The sequence below is a fragment of the Paroedura picta genome, chromosome 13, assembly GCF_049243985.1.
Source record: "Paroedura picta isolate Pp20150507F chromosome 13, Ppicta_v3.0, whole genome shotgun sequence".
Classification (NCBI taxonomy): domain Eukaryota; kingdom Metazoa; phylum Chordata; class Lepidosauria; order Squamata; family Gekkonidae; genus Paroedura; species Paroedura picta.
The window spans coordinates 16,787,582-16,807,501 of NC_135381.1; the positions used below are offsets into that span (position 1 = coordinate 16,787,582).

At 44.3% G+C, this 19,920-nt stretch overlaps 2 protein-coding genes across 5 annotated transcripts in view; one reads left to right on the forward strand and one right to left on the reverse strand.

Annotated features, from left to right (window-relative positions):
* On the forward strand, positions 1-7,276 carry DRG1 (developmentally regulated GTP binding protein 1). The gene is made up of 9 exons (XM_077308044.1): positions 1-169; positions 1,186-1,309; positions 2,193-2,368; positions 3,024-3,093; positions 3,871-4,040; positions 4,250-4,380; positions 4,969-5,136; positions 6,309-6,431; positions 7,024-7,276. Exons 1-9 carry the CDS (start codon positions 128-130, stop codon positions 7,121-7,123), a joined length of 1,104 nt encoding a protein of 367 aa, XP_077164159.1. The 5' UTR covers positions 1-127; the 3' UTR covers positions 7,124-7,276.
* A 5,876-nt stretch (positions 7,277-13,152) lies between these two features.
* The window catches only part of EIF4ENIF1 (eukaryotic translation initiation factor 4E nuclear import factor 1), a 30,102-nt gene continuing 23,334 nt past the window's right edge, over positions 13,153-19,920 (reverse strand). For all 4 annotated transcript variants that reach the window (XM_077307850.1, XM_077307851.1, XM_077307849.1 and 1 more), the window contains 5 exons: positions 18,786-18,873; positions 17,760-17,889; positions 16,695-17,039; positions 14,845-15,009; positions 13,153-13,964 (listed from right to left, as the gene is read on the reverse strand). In XM_077307850.1, the coding sequence (XP_077163965.1) occupies positions 13,738-13,964; positions 14,845-15,009; positions 16,695-17,039; positions 17,760-17,889; positions 18,786-18,873 (955 nt within the window). In that variant the 3' untranslated portion in view covers positions 13,153-13,737. The remainder of the gene's footprint in view (positions 13,965-14,844; positions 15,010-16,694; positions 17,040-17,759; positions 17,890-18,785; positions 18,874-19,920) is intronic.

The window sequence follows — 19,920 nt, forward strand, 5'->3', positions numbered from 1 at the left end:
AATTAATTCTCGTTTAGATCGGCCATCTTTGTCGGAAGTATCGCGAGAGTTGGGCTCTGCGCCTGCGCGGGCACAGTGCTGAAGAAAAAGAGCGTGAGGTTGCACTGTCGCTCCCACCGATACCATCATGAGTACGACGTTAGCGAAGATCGCCGAAATAGAGGCTGAGGTAACTGGGAGGAAAGAGAGCAGGAGCCGATAAGGAGCCTTTCTATGGGAGCGGGTGGGGGAGAGCCTTCATGAATAGTGGCAGTCTACCCCTAGGGACAGCGATGGCCGCCACGTTTACACTTCTGCATTCATCTCGGGCATCAGGTTGAAAGCTCCCTGACGAGTAGAGGCGTATGATATGGAGGCAGGGAACTATTTCACCATTGAAGCTGACTGGCCGGGGTTTAAACGCAGTAGGAAGAAAGCAATTTGCACGATTATCTTGTGAACTCACTTGCTGCAAAATATGGTGACCTATGGTGGTTTAGATGGCTTTAAAGAGTCAATAAATTAGCGGAGGCTGGGTCTTCCAGTAGGGATCATTTATAATGGCTAAATGGAATGGTGATCCCCAACCATAAAATTATGCAAGTGTTCTTTCACAGAAATTAAACCAAAACTGACCAATAGAGTGAAGATCCATTGTTCATGATTGTATATAAATTGGTCCCCCCCCCCGGGTTTCTCGGTTCAGTTCTGCCTCTTGTCCCCACCATGCTGATCTTGCTCTTATCCGCTTCTCCAGACAAACACTCTATCTCGATCTACTCCGCAAGGCTGTTGTGTAGATGGTGCCCCCCCTGGCCAAGCTGCTTGCTCTGCTGCGACCCCTGTGAAAGGGTCATTCAACCCCCAAAGGGGTCCCGACCCCCAGGTTGAGAACAGATGCTGTGGCTGAGCACTGATCCTTGTTAACCTGGAAGAAAGTGCTCTGACTGGCTTGATGACAGTGAAAACTATCCTATCTCTCTTCTGTTGGGGCCAGGTACTGCTTCTCTGGGCCACACATGTAAAACTCCCATAAGATACTTTCCAACCATGAGAAAAATGCCAGTGCCCTTCTATAAAGATCTGAGGAACCATGGAACAAGGCAGGAAACTCTTGTTGCTTCCCTGTGTCTGTAACCTTAGCTTTGTGCTCCTAGCTTTCTCACAACCCTTTGAATGCCTGTATATTCTTACACCGTTGTGCAGATGGCCCGCACGCAAAAGAACAAGGCCACGGCTCACCATCTGGGGCTGCTGAAGGCCCGTCTGGCAAAGCTGCGTCGAGAGCTCATCACTCCAAAAGGAGGTGGAGGGGGCGGTCCAGGGGAAGGTGCGTATTTCTTAGAATGAAGGAGAAGCTATAATTGGCTTGGGGTGGGTGGGGGCATATAGTTAAGTTGTCTGTGCTTGTGACTATTAGAACTGAAATAAATGGTACCCTATATAGCACCATATGTGTATAATGTATTTTGATGCTATTTTGTTTGTCTAAAAGCCTATGAGTGATATAGACATTTTAATAAAAACAAGTACCAAGCAAGCAATGCCTGTCTATTCATCCTGAAACAAGCATATCATACTGGACATCCTAGAGAGCCAACATAGTGTACTGATGAGAGTGCTGGACTAGAATCTGGAAAGACCCATTTTTCTAATCCCCAGTGTGCTTTGCTGGGTGACCTTGAGCTGGTCACACACCTCAGCCTAACCTACTTTACAGGCTTGTTGTGAGGATAAAATGGGGGAGAGGAGAATGTTATAAGCTACCTTGTCCCCATGGCAGAGAAAAAATAAATATGAATAAAATAAACAAATAACCATGTATATAGGCTGCAGAATGTTTCATCTTTATTGCCTTGTTAATAAAATAGCATCTCTTGTATCAGCAATGAAACATTGAGCATCCTTTTAGTTGAAATTCTGTGTATGTATTTAAAGAGAACTTTTGTAGAAACCTGAATAGTAAAGGGCTTCTGGGGGCAGCACCTCTCTCACTCATTGAGGGTCATAGTTACAATATTTGAGAATTATTCATTCCTTTTTGTTGATTGTCATCATTATTGTGGCCTCTCTGTACATGGTGTTTGTTACCTTTCATTGTAAAGCATGGTGAGTGTTTTTAGATCTCTAAGTATCTGTCTAATTTAGGGGAAGGTTGATGTCCTCTTGTTTTGCAATCTGTCCGTGGCATTATACGAATTGTTCTCTTGAAGGTTTTGATGTTGCGAAGACTGGCGATGCTCGCATAGGATTTGTTGGCTTCCCATCCGTGGGCAAATCTACTTTGCTGAGCAACCTTGCTGGAGTGTATTCAGAAGTGGCAGCCTACGAGTTTACAACGTTGACAACTGTGCCTGGAGTAATTAGATACAAAGGAGCAAAGATACAGGTGAGAACTCTGGAGTAGAGGAGAATGTTAGGTTTGAGGATGCAGTTTGCTGTTCAAGAACAACTGCTGATGTTAGAGACGTCTATTATGGGTTCCTTGGGGTTAGGCCAAGTATTTTTGAGTGCTTCTCTTATCTGGGGACAGAAGCTCCCCTGTTGGCTCAAAGAAGAGTGCTGCTATCCATTCATGTCAGTAACTCAATGAAATAGCAGTAGGTGACTACCGTATATTATGGTTTTAAGGAGTTTTCTTTTCCCAAAGTGAAGTCTTGTTTGTTTTTTGGGGGGAGGGACTGCCTGGAAATATAATCCAAATGGATTTAAGATAGTTCTGATCATGTTGATGCCTCATTTGTTAATTACTACAGGCTGAGAAGCATTCTTACAAACAAGGGGAAGAAGAAGTGATCTTGAGAAGAAAAGCCAAGCTAGAGCTTGGAAAGCCACTGCCAGTTAGCATAGACATCCAGTTAGAGTAGGCAAAATTGGATTCAATTGACCAAGGACATGACACTGTATGAGGCAGCTTCTTGTCTTCATGTAACGAGCCTGTAACCTTTCTGTTGAGTCACATCTGATTTCTCCATAACTAGGCAGGGGTGTGAAATCTGACTTCTTAATTTTGTCTAGTGGATTTTCTTTTCTTCTGCCTACAGCTTCTTGACCTTCCAGGAATTATCGAGGGTGCCAAAGATGGGAAAGGCAGGGGTCGCCAAGTCATTGCAGGTGAGCCTTGGTCTGTGAAATCTTCCTCTAGTTTTCCAGTCCCATAGGTAATATGGTCTTCTTAGCCATTGGTAATATTTGTAGTGTGGGAAGTGTTGGAGGCTGGGGAAATCTAGGTTTACATAGGCTGGGGAGATCTAGGTTTACATCCTGGTTCAACCATAAAGCATATAGGTGATGTTAGGTTTAGGCTGGGAGAAAATAACTGACCCAGCTTAACTCGTATTGCTGTTGCAAGAACCACGTGTGTCACTCGGACTTTGAGGGAGAGAGGAATAAAAATGCACCACATAAATGAAAAAAACAGCAGTGAGGCTTTGCTTGTATCTTAATTTATTTATGTTGTTTATAGTCTGCCATTCTCCCTGGGATTCAGGGCAGATTATGTAGAATAAACCAGTACCATCAATGGAGTGGAACAAGCAGGAGCTAATCCGATAGGCATTTGACTTGTAGAGATCTGGAGAACCAACCAGAGGTAAAACTCAGCATATTAACATGACACATGGAAACAAAAATTGCATAGTAGGAGGCTGCTTAAACAGAGTACGAACTATGCAGTGGTATAATCCCCAGTCCTCACCCTCCTCCCAATGGTGCACTTCACCATTATTATGAAATAAATTGTATTCTTGTCTGGAACAGGAGATTGCAAAACCAGGACAGATTGGTTCTTTCTTTGCCTTGAAATAGAAAATCACACTTACTAGTCAAACTCCCAGCATTTCTGAAGGGACTGAGAAAACAGATGTTTTGGAACTTTTTCTTTCTCCACAGTTGCTCGAACCTGCAACCTTATCCTGATAGTTCTGGATGTTCTGAAGCCTCTGGGACATAAGAAGATCATTGAGAATGAGTTGGAGGGCTTTGGAATACGATTAAATAGCAAACCTCCTAATATAGGCTTTAAGAAAAAGGATAAAGGAGGCATCAACCTCACAGCCACTGTAAGTATGGCAATATACAATCTACTTTTACATAATTTTAATAGGGTTAGGGACAGGGTGGGTTCTTACACTGCCAATTGACTTATGACCCATCCTACAAAGCAACAAAAGAGATCAAGCTTCCCATCCACTATGAAGGTGAGGTTATTGGGGCAGGAAGTGTTCTCCAATTGCTGGGCTATCTAACTGCTCTTTGTTCTTCCCATCAGTGCCCGCAGAGTGAGTTGGACACTGAAACAGTGAAAAGCATCTTAGCGGAATATAAAATTCACAATGCGGATGTCACACTGCGCAGTGATGTTACTGCAGATGACCTCATAGACGTGGTTGAAGGAAACAGGTAAGGCCAAAGGATCTATCAGTTGAACTGTTTGAGTTGAATCTGTAAGCTTAGTGGATTTTGTTGGGGGCGGGAAATCTAGGGTGTATGATGCATATGAAAATAAATATTTGCACAGTATTAAACTGACATTTTTAATGGAGGGGTCTATATCACCTTGTGGATTTTTTTATTGATATACTCCAATGGAGTAAGAAATGTTAGTGTTAGGAGTTAAGTGAGAGTCTGTGGACTGCTTTCAAATGGGCCCAGTAGCAAAGGCTTTTTGCTTCTGGCGCTTTTAGTAACTCAACATGTTATTCCCAGAGAAGTGGGTGTATGCATAAAAAGGTAACATGGATGTGGGAAATGGGTATGAGGAAGGGACCTCTTCCCCTATCCAAGCTTCTGTCCATTGCCGTTCTGCACCTGAAGTGAGTACCTTGCTTGGTTTGGCTCCTTGCTGTTAAGTATGGATAGATCTAATTTAATAGGCTCACTTCAAAATGCTTCCTGTCATCCTGTTCCAGGAATAGAAGTTTTCTGTTGTATGGAGTAATCCATGTGCTTTGTCTTGCAGTTTTGTATATAATTTATTTTCCTTCTCAGAGTCTACATACCTTGCATTTATGTGCTGAACAAAATCGATCAGATTTCCATTGAGGAGCTAGACATCATTTACAAAGTGCCTCACTGCGTTCCAATCTCTGCTCACCACCGGTGGAACTTTGATGACCTGTTGGAGAAAATCTGGGACTACCTCAAACTTGTACGAATGTGAGTCTGAATTCTGCATTGTCAGAGCTGCAAACACCTCAGAATCTCATTCCTCCTGCTGTATAATTCTTCTGTCCTGCCCTGTTTGCTCTTTGTAGTTGGCCTTCACTTCTGGTTTAAATTTCCCACTTCTGGATCTCTGTCTGCCTGAAAGCACAGTAGGCTAGCCCTCCAAGGCTCCTGCAATGTAATGTTGTACACATCATTATCCTGTGATGGGTGAGAAAGTGGGGAGGATATCTTGGACAGCCTGAATTTTTCCTCTGGGATAGTGGAGGTAATGTTGTGAAAATAGTACTTGGAGGCTGTGCTCTGCAGCCTCGCAAATATGAATCCCAGGCTTCAAACAAGTAATGGGGCTTGAGGTTGAACGTACATTTATGTCCTTCCTCAAATAACTAATTAATGAGAAGGGTTCTACTTTGGCTTCTTCCCTGGATTCCCTACTTGCAGCCAGAAGTGACATAGTTAAGATTAAACAACTTTATCTGCTGTTTGCAAGAACTCAAGGACCGGTGCCAAAATAGAAGTAAATTGGATCTGAGCTGTGAGGCATTAGTGAACCTTTTTGTGGACAAAGTCTTGTTGCTCTGCTGGGACCTTCTGGCCACAATACAGAATGTGAACTGGGGGCTCCATGGCCCTTGCAGGGGATAATGTTTGATGGCTTCAAATGGCTCTCTTTAACCAAAGTGGATAAGCTGCTGGGATCAGTGAGGGCCACCACTTGCCACCTGGACCCCTGTCCATCATGGCTGCTCAGATCAGTCGAATGATGTGTAGCAGGCCCTTTGAGAGAGATTGTCAACCTCTCCCTAGCATCAGGTGAGTTCCCCGAAGGGCTAAAGGAGGCAGTGGTTCGTCCTCTTCTGAAAAAAAATGGATCTGCGGGACCCCACCAGCTATTGCCCAGACCAGCTCCTGGCATCCTTGGAGGTTTTTTGTATTGAGGTTTTGTGGTTTTAATATTTTTTTGTAAACCGCCACAAGCCAGCTGGGCTGAGAGTGGTGGTCAATAAATAGAAATAAATAAATATAATAATCATTAATAATAATAACTGGGCTTTAGAGGAAGCTGAGTTCCTCATTACAAGGAAATAATGCCTAAAGATCCTCTGCTTAAAAAAATAAATTGAAAGATGTGTGTGAATGTTTTTAACTTGCATTTGCAGTTACACAAAGCCCAAAGGACAGCTCCCAGATTATACATCTCCAGTGGTGTTGCCATACTCCAGGACTACAGTGGACGATTTCTGCATGAAGATTCACAAAAACCTTATCAAAGAGTTTAAATAGTAAGTTCAGTTTACAAATTGCTGCTTCTCCACCACTGTATATACTGATTAATCTTCTGCTGGCATTTTCAGATCAAGCTTTTTGACGCTCCTGGATAATTTATTGACAGCATTTCCCCCTGTTCTGTATTTGAAAGAAAGCAAACACAATAACTGATTTGGCAGTTCATAACAGTCTACAAATTTCCTCTGTGCTTTGCTGTTTATTAACATGTTCTCATAAAAGTGCATTTTGCATGATCAGCAGTATGTTTGGGGAATGGTGGTATTATGTGGAAATTTGATAATGTAATGCAATATGTTAATTAAAGGAGAAAAGCAAGAAAAGCAAGAAAAATAGTAGTGTGGAGAGGAAGGAGGGTAGCACTGGCAGCTTCTTGTAAGACACGGCTGAGAATTTCCTAGATATTGTGAAGGAAAACTAGACTTCAGTAATAATCTCTTGGATTCACGTTAATGATGGGCAGGGGTGGTCAAATTGCTGCCCTCCAGTTGTCCATGGACTAAAATTGTTGTCCATGGACATCTGGAGGGCCACAGTTTGACCTCCCCTGAGTTGGTGTGTTATTAATTGGTCAATATTCTGTTTCAGTGCACTCGTGTGGGGCTCATCCGTTAAACACAATCCACAGAAAGTTGGCAAAGATCATACACTGGAGGATGAAGATGTCATTCAGATTGTGAAGAAGTAAAACCGTCTTCTATCCATGGATGACCTTTCAGAAAGAAGGGTTATTGTCAAGCGTCATGTCCAGGCATGTGCTCCTACCTGAACTGTACTGTGCGAGCCTAGGTGTGCTACATTTACACCTGATTAAAGTGTTTCTTCTTGGGAGATGACATAATTGTATTGCAGCTTTGGTCTGTGTTACTGTTGGTGAATGAACAGATGAAATTGCAATTGGTAAAATTCACATAATGCTCCTGGCATTCTTGGAAGAAACTTCGGCATTCGATCCATATCAGTCTGGCTTTCGACCTGGCCACGGGGTGGAGACGGTGCTGGTCGCCCTGTTGGATGACCTCCGTCGCCAGCTGGATAAGGGCGGGTCGGCAGTGCTGGTTCTTCTGGACCTGTCGGCCGCTTTTGACATCGTGGACCACGAGCTGTTGGTCCACCGCCTTGCCGGCACGGGGATACAGGGCACAGCGTTACGCTGGATACGCTCCTTTCTCCAGGACCGGACCCAGAGGGTTGCAGTGGGAGATGAGTTCTCGCATTCCTATAGACTCCCTTGTGGGGTCCCTCAGGGTGCGGTCCTCTCCCCCACATTATTCAACATCTTTATGCGCCCTCTGGCCCAGCTGGTACGGAGTTTTGGACTGGGTTGCCACCAGTACGCTGATGACACCCAGCTCTATCTCCTCATGGACGGCCGCCCGGACTCCCCCCCGGAACCATTCGCCAGATGTTTGGAAGCAGTGACAGAATGGTTCGAGCAGAGTCGCCTGAAACTCAACCCCTCCAAGACGGAGGTCCTGTGGCTGGGACGTAGGGGGCAGGACCAGGAAGCGCGCTTACCCACCCTGGCAGGGACGCAACTCACCATCACGTCCCAGGCCAGGAACTTGGGTGTGGCCATTGATGCCTCCCTGACTTTGGAGGCGCAGGTCAAAAAAGTAGCGGGCCAGGCGTTTTTCCACCTTCGCCAGGCCCGACTATTAGCGCCCTATCTGTCCCCCGAACACTTAGCCACAGTGATCCATGCAACGGTCACCTCCAGAATAGATTTCTGTAACTCGCTCTACGCGGGCCTTCCCTTGTCCTTGATCCGGAAACTTCAGTTAGTGCAAAACGCAGCTGCTAGGGTCCTTACTGGCACATCTTGGAGGGCCCACATCCAGCCAGTGCTGAGGCAGCTGCACTGGTTGCCAATTGCTGCCCGGATCCGGTTCAAGGTTCTGGTTCTAACCTTCAAGGCTTTACGCGAGTTGGGACCCACATACCTGAGGGACCGCCTATCGCCCTATGCCCCTCGCAGGGCCTTGCGCTCTGCGGGTGAAAACCTGTTGGTCGTTCCCGGCCCTAGGGAAGCACGCCTGGCCTCGACCAGGGCCAGGGCCTTTTCGGTCCTGGCCCCGACCTGGTGGAATGAGCTCCCGGGAGAGCTGCGGGCCCTGCGGGATCTTTCAACATTCCGCAGGGCCTGCAAGACGGAGCTCTTCCGCCAGGTTTATGGTTGAGGCCGGGGCTGATAATAGATCTATGCCTCCCCCGGGGACTCGGGTTCTGGACCCGAAGCAAAACATCATCAGGACCTCCTCTCCACCCGCTAGTAGTGGGAGGGAGGGGGGGAGTTGAGCTGCCATTCTTGCCATGCCGGCAATATTGGCAATGTTATTATTGTTTTATGGGATTTTAATGGGGAATTGCGATATTGTTACCCGCCACGAGCCGCAAGGGAGTGGCGGGCTATAAATCTAATAATAATAATAATAATAATAATAATAATAATAATAATAATAATAATAAAGGGAACTGATGTCTACTTTTTATGTGACACTGTCTAGAGCACTTTCTCATGGGACTTTGCACATGGGTCTGTAATAGGTGCCCCAAATCATATGAAAGCTAGATGGCAACAAGTTCTGTGCCATTAAGACTGATCTTAATGAAGCCAGGTATTCTCTCATTGCACTTTTCTCCAAATAGTGGCCTTAGTTAAGCTAGAGATTGAACAGCTGGACCAGAATTGAAATAAATTTTGGTACAGCTGTAAGAAATTTTAAGACCAGCTCTGAAATTTCAGACTGTTAATGGTAAGGCCATAAACGAAGTTTTTGAAGTTGGACAGCAAGAAGAAATAGAGAAGAAAGATTCCCGGCAGAGTTGCCTCCCATTAAGAATAAAACAAGAGTGAGGCAATATTATTTCCACAAGTAGTGTTTTGCTCATAATTACATTAATAGCGTAAGTATACTCCTGAACACTTCATTTACACAAGTTTGCTGCTTTTGTACAAAAGTCTACACACCTGTATAAAAGGACTTTTTTTGTTGTGATACTTATATCCTGAGGGGGAAATTGGTGGAAATCAGTGCATGTGACCTTATATATGAGTACCAGCACCTTTTAAAACAAAAAAGCAGTGATGTGCATATTTTCATTCAATGATCATCAAATTCTTTTAAGTCTTCTAAGACAGGGGTAGTTTGCTGGCAGGGGCTCATGGGAATTGTAGTCCATGAACATCTGGAGGACCACAGGTTGATATATTTATTGGGTGGAGGCCTGATTTAAATCTGCCCCGTCTATATGGCCTTGCAAAACCATAAGCAACAGGAGCTGCTTGTTTCATGGCACGCTGCCTCCATTTAAAATCTGACCTCTGGGTGTACTGTCAGCTATGAGGTAGTATGCAGGTTTATGTGCCTGTATTTCTGAACGATGTTCAGCTGATCAATAACAGTGTGCCATTGCTCTTAACATGCTGTGTGATAGTATTTTTAATCTGTAAACTAACATATTTCTGCAGAAATCCTACCTTGTCCAAGGATGGCCCTATTTCACCACCTGGCATATAGTCACCAATGGAGGGGTATGGGGGCCTGGTGAGCTCTGGGGTTATAGAAGCAGCTTTTATCTTTAACTACTTCTCTTCAGTACTAGCACGCAATTGTCTCACAAGACTGAGGTTGGAGAAAGTGCATACTCTGTCTCAGAATCTGAGCAGTTCAGGGAGCAGTCATCCCAGACTACTGTTAAACTTGAAGAGGCTCTGTTCAATTCAGAGCCAGAGTGTGTTTAAAGGAAACATTGTTTTAATGGGAAAGTGGCCAAGTCACAACTTTAGTAAATCTGGTACTTGGAGACTTTGAAGGTGGATATGTGTCTTGCAGCATTAATCCACTAATTCCAACTCCCCCGGCCCAGGCCCTATAGAGCTGTCACTCCTTTCCTTACCCCACAACTGATGCTCAGTTACCACATGATGTATAGAGTAATAAGTGTGCCCACTCTCACCAGGTGCTTTCTTTTTTTCTTCAAGCTTAACACTCATATCTTTCTGAGTAACTGAAGAGAGCTGTCAAATAGACACTCCCACCTCCTCTGTGGGTGGCCTCATATCACCACCGAAAGCAAGCTCAGGCGTTCCATGCTATTATGGGAGGAGGGGGTGATTTATTTGAGTCAGAAGCTCATGACACAGTAACTGGTTACTTAGTCCTCCTCCCTTTCTCTGACAGTATTATTGTTAAGAGTCCTAATTAATAACACTGAGGATAAAAAGGTGGTCCGACAAAAGAACATTGGGCTTTCTCTCTGTTTGAAGCCATGGAGGCTATCCTAGGGAAGGCTAATACTGCTCAGGTTTGTCTTCTGTTTGGTTGGGGGAAGGCCCTTGTCCAGTTTGAAGAAGGACCTATTTTAAAAAGCGAAAGGTGAATTGCAAAAAGAAATCCAAGGAAGCTTGAAACAACCCTGGTGCTTCAGGATATCCTCTATCCACCAATGTTAAGTAAATGTGTCCACTAGTAAAGGAGGGTAACTTAAATCATTATATTAAGCTGCTATACCCACACGTTGAGCAGGCAGTTGCACTGCTGCGACCTATGCAGGAAGAACTTGCTGGGGCACACATGGAATCTTGAACTCCCAGCCTCATGGTCAGAGCTTCAGACAGCATGTCGGCTGCCTTACCACCCTGGCCACAAGAGGCTCTCATTGAACACTGTAGGACTCCACAAACCCTTAGACACTGATACTGAGAATGGTCTTGCTGCCAACTGTAGCTCTCCATGCCTGGGAGGCTAATAGAAAGATATACTTCTGATCCTACTTTGAAACTACCATCAACGCCTCAGAGTGAGGGAGGGGCAGCTGCTCTTTCACTACCCCACCAGAACTTGGCAAGTGAGAAGAGCAGCAACAGCAAGGGATCCAAGGCATCCTTTTCCTTCTTGCCTGCCTTTTGTTGGAAGATAAAATAAATTCATTTATAGTCACATACCAGGATATAAAAACTTAGACATGATCTGGAGAATAAAATTAGTAATTGTAAAAAAAGGTTAAAGGTGTCAGGTTTTTGCTTTCTGTAGACATTTGAAGCTTGTCACCCATGAGAAAGTCTTTGATCCAATCTGTTTGTTCGGTGTGAAGGAAGATAAAATTCTAAAAAGGATCCAGAGGACTCAGTGGGGCTTAGTTCTCAGACACTTATCTTCCCATCTCCTATCACCTCAGCGTTTTGGTAGCTGCAAAATTGTTTATGGGGAGAAAACAGGGAGAGATGCCTGTTGCTCAGTAATAGGCAGGTCTGGGACTGGAGATGCTTCTTTTTAGCAGAAGGCATGATAATCCTATTTGTTCAATGAGTGGCAGGAATAATTTACTGGCACAACTTGATCAACAGTAAAAAATTCACAGGTCTTCTGAACTATTTCAAGCCTATAGTGTCATACGATGTGGTTACATCACATTTTTGCTAATCACAGTAGCCACTTTGGGTATTCTTATTCAGAATGGGTTAAAGCAACACATGTGTTTTTTAAGCCTGATAAACAAACCACTTTTATTGCAAGAATGTGTAGCACACTGATCCTATCACTGATGTAGGCACAACTGGCCAAGCAATAGAAGATGGTTGTCGTGACCACAAAGGTTTAGTTGAGTGCTTTATATATCCATTGTGTGTCTCATGAGAGCAGCTGCTATGTAAAAGCAGTTCTATTAAAATGCCTGTCACTGTAGCCCCGTAGGCAGCTTACAGAACCTGGCAAGATACCTGAATGTTCCTTTACACAGCAGAGACAGACAACTTGTAGAATCGACTTTATTTACAACATGTTTTCGGAAAAAGTCACTATGAAACAATCTTACAGGGATGAGGCAGTGACTGTAAGTTGTACTTACACTTGAGTATTTTGTAAAAAGTGAATTCATTCATTGATGGCCTATGTGGACTCCATAATTTTTGGAGCAACAGACAAGTAATTACTCAACAGTATCTCCTGGTCATCAATCCTATCACAAGAACTTCCGTGTGGCTGACAACAGCTTAAATCTTCAATTCAAGCTGTTATTTTATTTGGGACATGGGAAAAGGGAGAGACTGCTCTCCAAGAGGGTAAGATGTGGAGAAGACTTCGGCAATGCTTCAGTAGTTGCTTTATGGTAAAAAGGCCATTATTAAATACTTAGTACATTTATAACTTGCTGCTATGAAACAAACCCAAGAAGTAGCTCGAGGATACTTTCAAACCTCTCCCCTCTCTGGTATACAACTGGAATTAATGCAGACCAGGTTTACTGTAGCTACGGCTCATGAAGCACCAATGGGAGCAAGAAGAAACTGAGGATCTGCTTTTGAACTTTAACTAGGTGTAAACAATTTAAAGTTTCGCCAGCAGATGTGAAGACCCATTATACCAGAGTTGTCTAGAGCAGGGGGAGTCAACCTGTGGTCCTCCAGATGTCCATGGACTACAATTCTCATGGGAATTGTAGTCCATGGACATCTGGAGAACCACAGGTTGACTCCCCCTGCTCTAGAGGAGGCAGCTAAAAGAGTTAAGTATGCAACAGCCCACCTTTAGTGTTTGGGGGATGCCGAAGGTTCCAACTTCAGCGCTGTTAAGAGCCTATTTCCTTCTGATAAGCGAAACGCAGGCAGTACAGTGGTCATATTTTCCCCACTAGTTATTGCTACCGCATTACATGACAAGAGATGAAATGGAGAAACTGCAGAGGAGACCAAAGAGGCAAAGCAACTTCACCCTGTTCACTCACACTTGACATATGCACCTTTAATCTTAAAGAAGTCCCACATGTACAATGAAAAGATTCAAACCATAGGCACACCAACTAAAACTTAAGTTTACCAGCTACTCTTATATACAGCTGTATAGGTTCAAAAAGCTATCTGGTGAGTATATACAAAAGTCATTTATACATTGGTCTGTACACAAGGGTCTATACATTTAATTCCCTGTAGGAACCCTTAGCTGCTACCTCTACCCCAAGAGGATATCAGCACTTCATTCACATATCTTACAAAAAAAAACCAAACACAAAAAGTAGGTGCTTCCAGAATTAAACTGTCGCCGACTTGCATCAGAATTTCTTCTGGGCTCACTGTTCAGTCTATAATAGACCCTTTAGTCTCAATATAGACATGGAAACTGGGACAAATGCCATGTGCTTTTAGTCACTCCAGAAAAAAAAAAGCCAAATAAAGTTTGCACAAAGTGCTAAAACCAAAAGGGCCCCCCAAACAAATACCGGTGAAGCACAAACGGGCAAACTCCCAAGGACATCGGTGTCCAGACAAAAGCAGCACAGGTATTTTCTCTTCCTGTTGGCTATTCATTGCCGATACTCCAGTTCATCTACACTGATTACTTTGGATGGCATTGAGGGAAGAGGCTGCTGCAAGACATCTGAGCCAAACCATTTTGCAAGGCCAACGGGGGAGCCACTTCGCTGGCTAGCATGATGGTCAAGCTGTGAGTGTATGTGAGACAGTCCAGTCCGAGATGGCACATTCTGAGGAGTGGCCTGCATACCCATAGCAGATCCCTGCGTGCTTGAGCCTGTGGGAGGAGGAAAGAGGGAGAGAGAATGTAACTTTTGAGGTGAGCAGTGATACCAATGAGAGTTCAAAAGAGACTTGTGGAGCATCCGTTTTGAACCCCTGGCCAGAAGTTCTTCGCTTTCATGCATACATATCAGAAAGATTGTCGGAGTTGGATCGCCTGTTCAAGGCTAGCAGTGCTTACTGTAGATATAGATTACCCTGTGCTGGTTAGAGTAGGTGTGTTTTCTGACACCCACTTCCATTTGGGGCAGAACTACTTTATACACATATATTGGCGGCAGTGCTGCCAAGCCCTGAGTTTCTAAATTAGCAACAGGAAGCTCTAGCCTTCTTGGCTCCTGCTGAGAACTTCCAATTTAAGCAACTGAAACCAACCTCTCCTTTTCCATATATTTATGGACTCAAAAACAACCATTTGGAGCCTGTTAAGTGCAGGAATTGGGTTAGCTTTAATTCTACCAGAGGGAAGGAGAGGGAGCAAGCAAGACTCAAGTGTCAGCTTGATAATGCAAATACACTTGCGCAAGATGACTTACAACAAGAGGTTCAATTCATGCGTCAGACTAAAGGGGCCCTTATCCAGCACTCTGCCAAAATCCTACCACCAGCAGATTCTATATAAGGTATCTGTTAGAGCAGAGGTAGTCAAACCTGTGGTCCTCCAGATGTCCATGGGCTACAATTCCCATGAGCCCCTGCCAGCGACTCATGGGAATTGTAGTCCATGGACATCTGGAGGACCACAGGTTGACTACCACTGTGTTAGAGAACTACATTCTACTTTTCCCCATGCAACTTAAAACAGCTTGCAGCATCTACCTTTTGAGAACATCATTCACACTTTCAAATATCTTGGTTCTGTAGTCTAGCACTACCTGATCTCTGTAGCTGCTGTTGCATCATCGCCAGCTGCAGGGGTGTCCCAGACCGTGGGTTCAAAAGAGGGTGGCCAGCTGTGGGCAGCGGATAGCAAGCCTGACCAAGGATGGGGGCAGATACCCCTTGTAAGTGAGCCAAGTCTACTCCAGGAGGGATCACACCTAAAAGAAAAAATCAAGAATGGGAAAATCAGTTTAATGCATTTCTGGCCTACCCATTACAAAGACTCAGGGCACAACCAGCATTTTAAAACAATGGCTTGTGTTTTAAGCCTCCCAGACAAAATCCCCAGTTACCAGGAGATATGCCACTGCGTTATCAGTTAGGTTTTTAATGTGTTACTTCTATGGAATGTTGAATCTGAAACGAAACATATGTGGCTTTTCATTAAACGGAGTTGCTGAAAACCATTCTGAGATATTCATTAAGTTACAAGTAAGAGAAGATGCCAGCTTTCATGTCAACGGTTGCTTCCCTTGGGAGAAAAGCAGTTGCTTATGTGTATTCTTTCAAACCTTGTGATTAAAGACCCGGAAGCTACAACTGATGCAGAATGCAGTAGCCAGGGTCTTCATGGAAACACCCTGGAGGGTGCACATCAGGCCCATGCTCAAACAGCTGCACTGGTTACCAGTTGGATACCGGATTAGGCTTAAAGTTCTGGTAATTACCTTCAAGGCCATACCTGAGGAACCGTCTCTGCCTACAACCCCCAGGGAGGGCTTCACAAATATCAACTGGTGATCCCTGGCCCCAGAGAAGTACGTCTGGCCTTGACCAGAGGCAGGCCCCACTAGGTGGGGATGAGCTCCCAGAAGAGATCAGGGCCTTTCCAGAGCTGAAACAATTCTGTAGGGCCTTCAGTCGGGGCAAATGAAAACAAAAATAAAGACCCAAGCCCCCCTCCCCCCCCAAACTGTGCTCAGTGGTAACTGAAAATACTCCCAAAGACACAATTATTGCAGTTAACAGTTACACATGTGCAGAATCTGTAAAATTAAAATGCCCTTTAGTGTCAGAAAAGTTGTCACAAGTTACATGTAAAAGTTCATGAATTTGTGTATTATACCAAAAATTTATATTATACCTCCATTTTCATTGTAAACTGCCAGGAGCCGCAAAGGAGGGTGGTATATAAATGATGGTCTGGTGGTGCTGATGAGAACTTATTCCTATGAACAGCGAGCCAGGAGGACTTTGAGTTTTCTTTTCCAGCGTACATCGATCCTGTTACCATTAATGCCTTTTGACATCAGTCTACACTTTATAGAGAACCTACCACCTCTCGAGTAAGCCTGTTCCACTGAGAAACTGCTCCGTCAGGAACTTCTTCCAGATGTTTAGATGGGATTTCTTTTGAATTAATTTCATCCCATAGGATCTGGTCCGTCCCTCCAGGGCAAGGGAGAACAACTCTGCTCCGTCCTCTATATGGCACCCTTTTAAATACTTGAAAATGACTATCAGACCCCCCTCTCAGTCGTCTCCTCTTCAGGCTAAACAGACCAAGCTCCCCCAGCCTTTCCTCATACATCTTGGTCACCAAACTCCTCACCATCTTTGTTGCTCTCCTCTGTACATGCTCCAGTTTGTCAACATCCCTCTTCAACTATGGTGCCCAAAACTGAACACAGTGCTCCAAGTGGGACCAAACCAGAGCAGATTAAAGCAGTACCATCACCTCCCATGATCTGGACATGATACTCCGTTTGATACAGCCCCAAATCCCGTTTGCCTTTTTAGCCACCGAGTCACACTGGTGACTCATGTTCAATGTGTTAATTAAAAAAAATCCTTTGTTATTGTTCAATAACCAATTAATTCCCATTCTATGAATAAAGTATACCTGCTTGTAGAAGAGGTGGAAGATGCTGTGGATGAACACCTTGTGCCAGCATCCTCTGAACTAATCCTGGGGGCAGTTGATGAGCAGGTCGTACCATTGGTACATGAGGAACCAGGGGGACTTGGTGGACAGGTCGGAGAAAAGGAGCTCCAGGCACTGGGGAAGCCATGGTAGGTGTCTTTCTTCCAGTGACCTTTGGCCTATAGTCTTGTTCTTTGGTGCAACGATTCGTCTGAGAAAGTGGAGTTGAACATGATGTGCGCTGCAGTGATGCTAGCTTGGTGCCAATGGAGGGAGCATTCTCTTGATCTACATGGTCTACAGACCGAGATGGCAGGAGGCTCTCTGTAAAGAAAACACATCTTTTGAATGCAAGTCACCACAGCTATGTGGCCATCACAGGTTTTCTTCAAATATACACAGCTCAGGAGAGCTTACAAGGTGCCCTTCCCATGTTCACCTTGCTTTATTGGGTTTTAAATAAGCCAAAATTACTTTCACAGGCAGGGGAGGAACAAAAGGGGAAAAATTAGCTCAAGGTCACAGTGATGATGCCTGAATGGGTGCCCCAGCTGTCACCAGGTCAAGATACATACTGACCATTTCATGGTGGGTACAACAATGAAGGATATGGAGGCAAGAATGCAGGGTCCATGGTTTTGAGAAAAGCACAATCCCAATGGCTTGTACAATTCCCTGCTCTTGCATAGTGCTCTCCCAAGGACTTACAGAGACTTCTTCCAAATGCTTTACTCCCTAATGGACATCCGAAGAAACCTACAATTCTATATACTCTCATAATCTAGGTCTGCTGAGGTACTTTAACTAGGAGCAGAATCTTACTACATCAAAAGCTAATCACTAGCAAGCTTTGGCTACATGCAAGTGGATGACCTGTGAGAAATACTGTGTGTGGGGGGTAGGGGAAGCCCGCACTCCAAGGTAAGAATTTTGGTTTTAGTGGCAAGGACTTCAGTGTATAGCATGGCATCATTCTGACTTGCTTTTAGATGCCTACACCAATCACATTATTCGCCTCTCCTTTTCTATCATGACACACAGTACCTTCATGCGCCCTTGGACTATCATCTTTCTCACTGGATTTCAGCTTTGCAGGATTGGGTTCATCTTTGCTTTTATCTTTGCTTTCATACATCTTGCGTATTACTGAGGTAGGAGTAAAGGAAGGAGACAGCTGCAAAGAACCAAAGACCAGAAATGAATATCCAATATAATAAACCAGTCTCTACCAGTAAAATCCCTAAAGGGCACCTGAGACCAGGGAGACCCAAGGAGAGTCACAAGGGGAAAGTGCTATGGTTTTTGTAGTTGAAAGTTTATGAGCCAATACACTCACACCTGTGACTTTAAGTAAAATCCATAAGGGAATGACAAATATTTGCTGGAAGTGTAAAGAAGTTCCCGGTACTTTTTTTCCAACTTTGGTGGTCCAGTGGCAAAGCTAAAATATTTCGGGTACAGATATAACGGAATCCATACTATTTTAAATCTAAGATTACAGTTTAAAACCAGAGGCCTTCTTATTAGGATTAATGGAAGAAGAAATGGACAAGCAATATAGAACACTGTTCCAATGCGAAGAAATGGAAAGACCCACAAATTCCGATAAAAGACTCCCAGCAAGGAGCAGAGTCCCTGGTGCGGTTACTGACAGCATGCCAGTTTCTCTGAGTGGCCCTGGGGGGGGGGGGGCTCTCCCCTAGGTCCAATCAGAGGGCTGGCATATTGTGAGACATACCCTTCACGTTTTATATATGTAGATAGAGGCAAAAGTGGAAAACAGTTATGATATAACGCTCTACTTTCAATGCTATTTTTGTCTTATGTTATTTTTTTCTTTTCTAAGACTTTGTTTCACTTTTAATAATGAAAATGTTTATAATATTTTTAAAGGATCAACCTAGTAAAACAAAGCCTTTCATTTTGTACATTCCATCAGTAGACTCATTACATTAAATTCCTTCTTAGGTAATGTATAACATTACATTATATACATTACATTATATACATATAACTTGAAATTAAAAAGTGTTAGGCTGCACATCTTTATAAGGGCATAGAGGCACTAACCATGCTGGTTATTGAAGCAGCAGGTGCTGGAGAAGATGCATTCCCTCTGTGGCCAAGAGGAGCAGGAGATTTAGTCATCCGTTGCTGCCTACAGAAAAGACATGTTAATGACACTCTTCCTTACAGATCTATTAGCAACAAAATCACTGGACCCACGTTTCACATCAAAGTCAGTAATGATATATAGGACTGACTCAGTTCTCCTACAGTGGGGTTAAAATCATCCAGAGTGGTTAGGTCACACCTCTGCTTGCCTAGGTACAGCGATTGTAATGCAAATTTCTTGCAGCCCCTTAGCTGGTGACCAGAGTCTGACTTTCCAGTTTAGATTGCTCTACTGCCTAGGTAGGAGATCCTGAGCTCTGCTTCTGATCAATAGAATCCATTGGATTTACAAAACAAAAACAAACCAACAAAACAGCTGTGAAAAGAGGATATCTTTCTACTACAAGCAACTTCCTGCAACTGCAGTTCCCCAAAAAACTGCTAGAGTTTTTTCTCCACAGCTCCCACTTACCCACAGGTGGCTGGAGCCAGGACCGACCACGCTGCAGGAGACAAACAGTGAGAAGGGTCAGAGGCGGCTGCCGAAGACCCTGAGGAGCAGCCTGGACCTCCAGACCGCCACTCATCCAATGGACCCACGTTGGAGGCACTGTTCATCTCTCACAGCAGGACAAACAGTGATTAGAAAGTTTCTTCGGCCACCATTGCCTATTGGGTCAAACAGGCCTTAACAGGCTTTGGGTCAAATAGGTCCTTATCAAGCCCTATTAAGTCCAGGGCAAGATTGCTCCAGGGAGGATCATGGCGCACTCCACTTGCACTACAGCATTGTCCATGGCCTTCTCTATCAGTGCACTGGTGGTGGAGATCTGTCATATGGCTACATGATATTTTTTTTCCACCTTCATGAGATACTACCGCAGACACCAGTTGGTCTCTCTGGAGGCTGATTTTGGCTGTTGTGTCTTGCAACAAATAACTCTAGGTGAATGTGACAGTCTCCCACCCCGCGCACAGCTTGGGTACTGCTAATCACTCTGGATGACTTCGGCCCCACTGTAAAAACGAAACACTGGACTCAACTGAAGGTTTCTACTCTCCAGTGGGGTGAAGTCATCCATATCCCACC

Excerpts from the sequence above, each read along its gene's own strand:
- DRG1 (XM_077308044.1), top strand. The coding sequence starts at position 128 with ATGAGTACGACGTTAGCGAAGATCGCCGAAATAGAGGCTGAG. Across the intron at positions 1,310-2,192 it reads AGGGGGCGGTCCAGGGGAAG|GTTTTGATGTTGCGAAGACT; the intron begins GTGCGTATTTCT and ends GTTCTCTTGAAG. Across the intron at positions 4,041-4,249 it reads GCATCAACCTCACAGCCACT|TGCCCGCAGAGTGAGTTGGA; the intron begins GTAAGTATGGCA and ends TCTTCCCATCAG.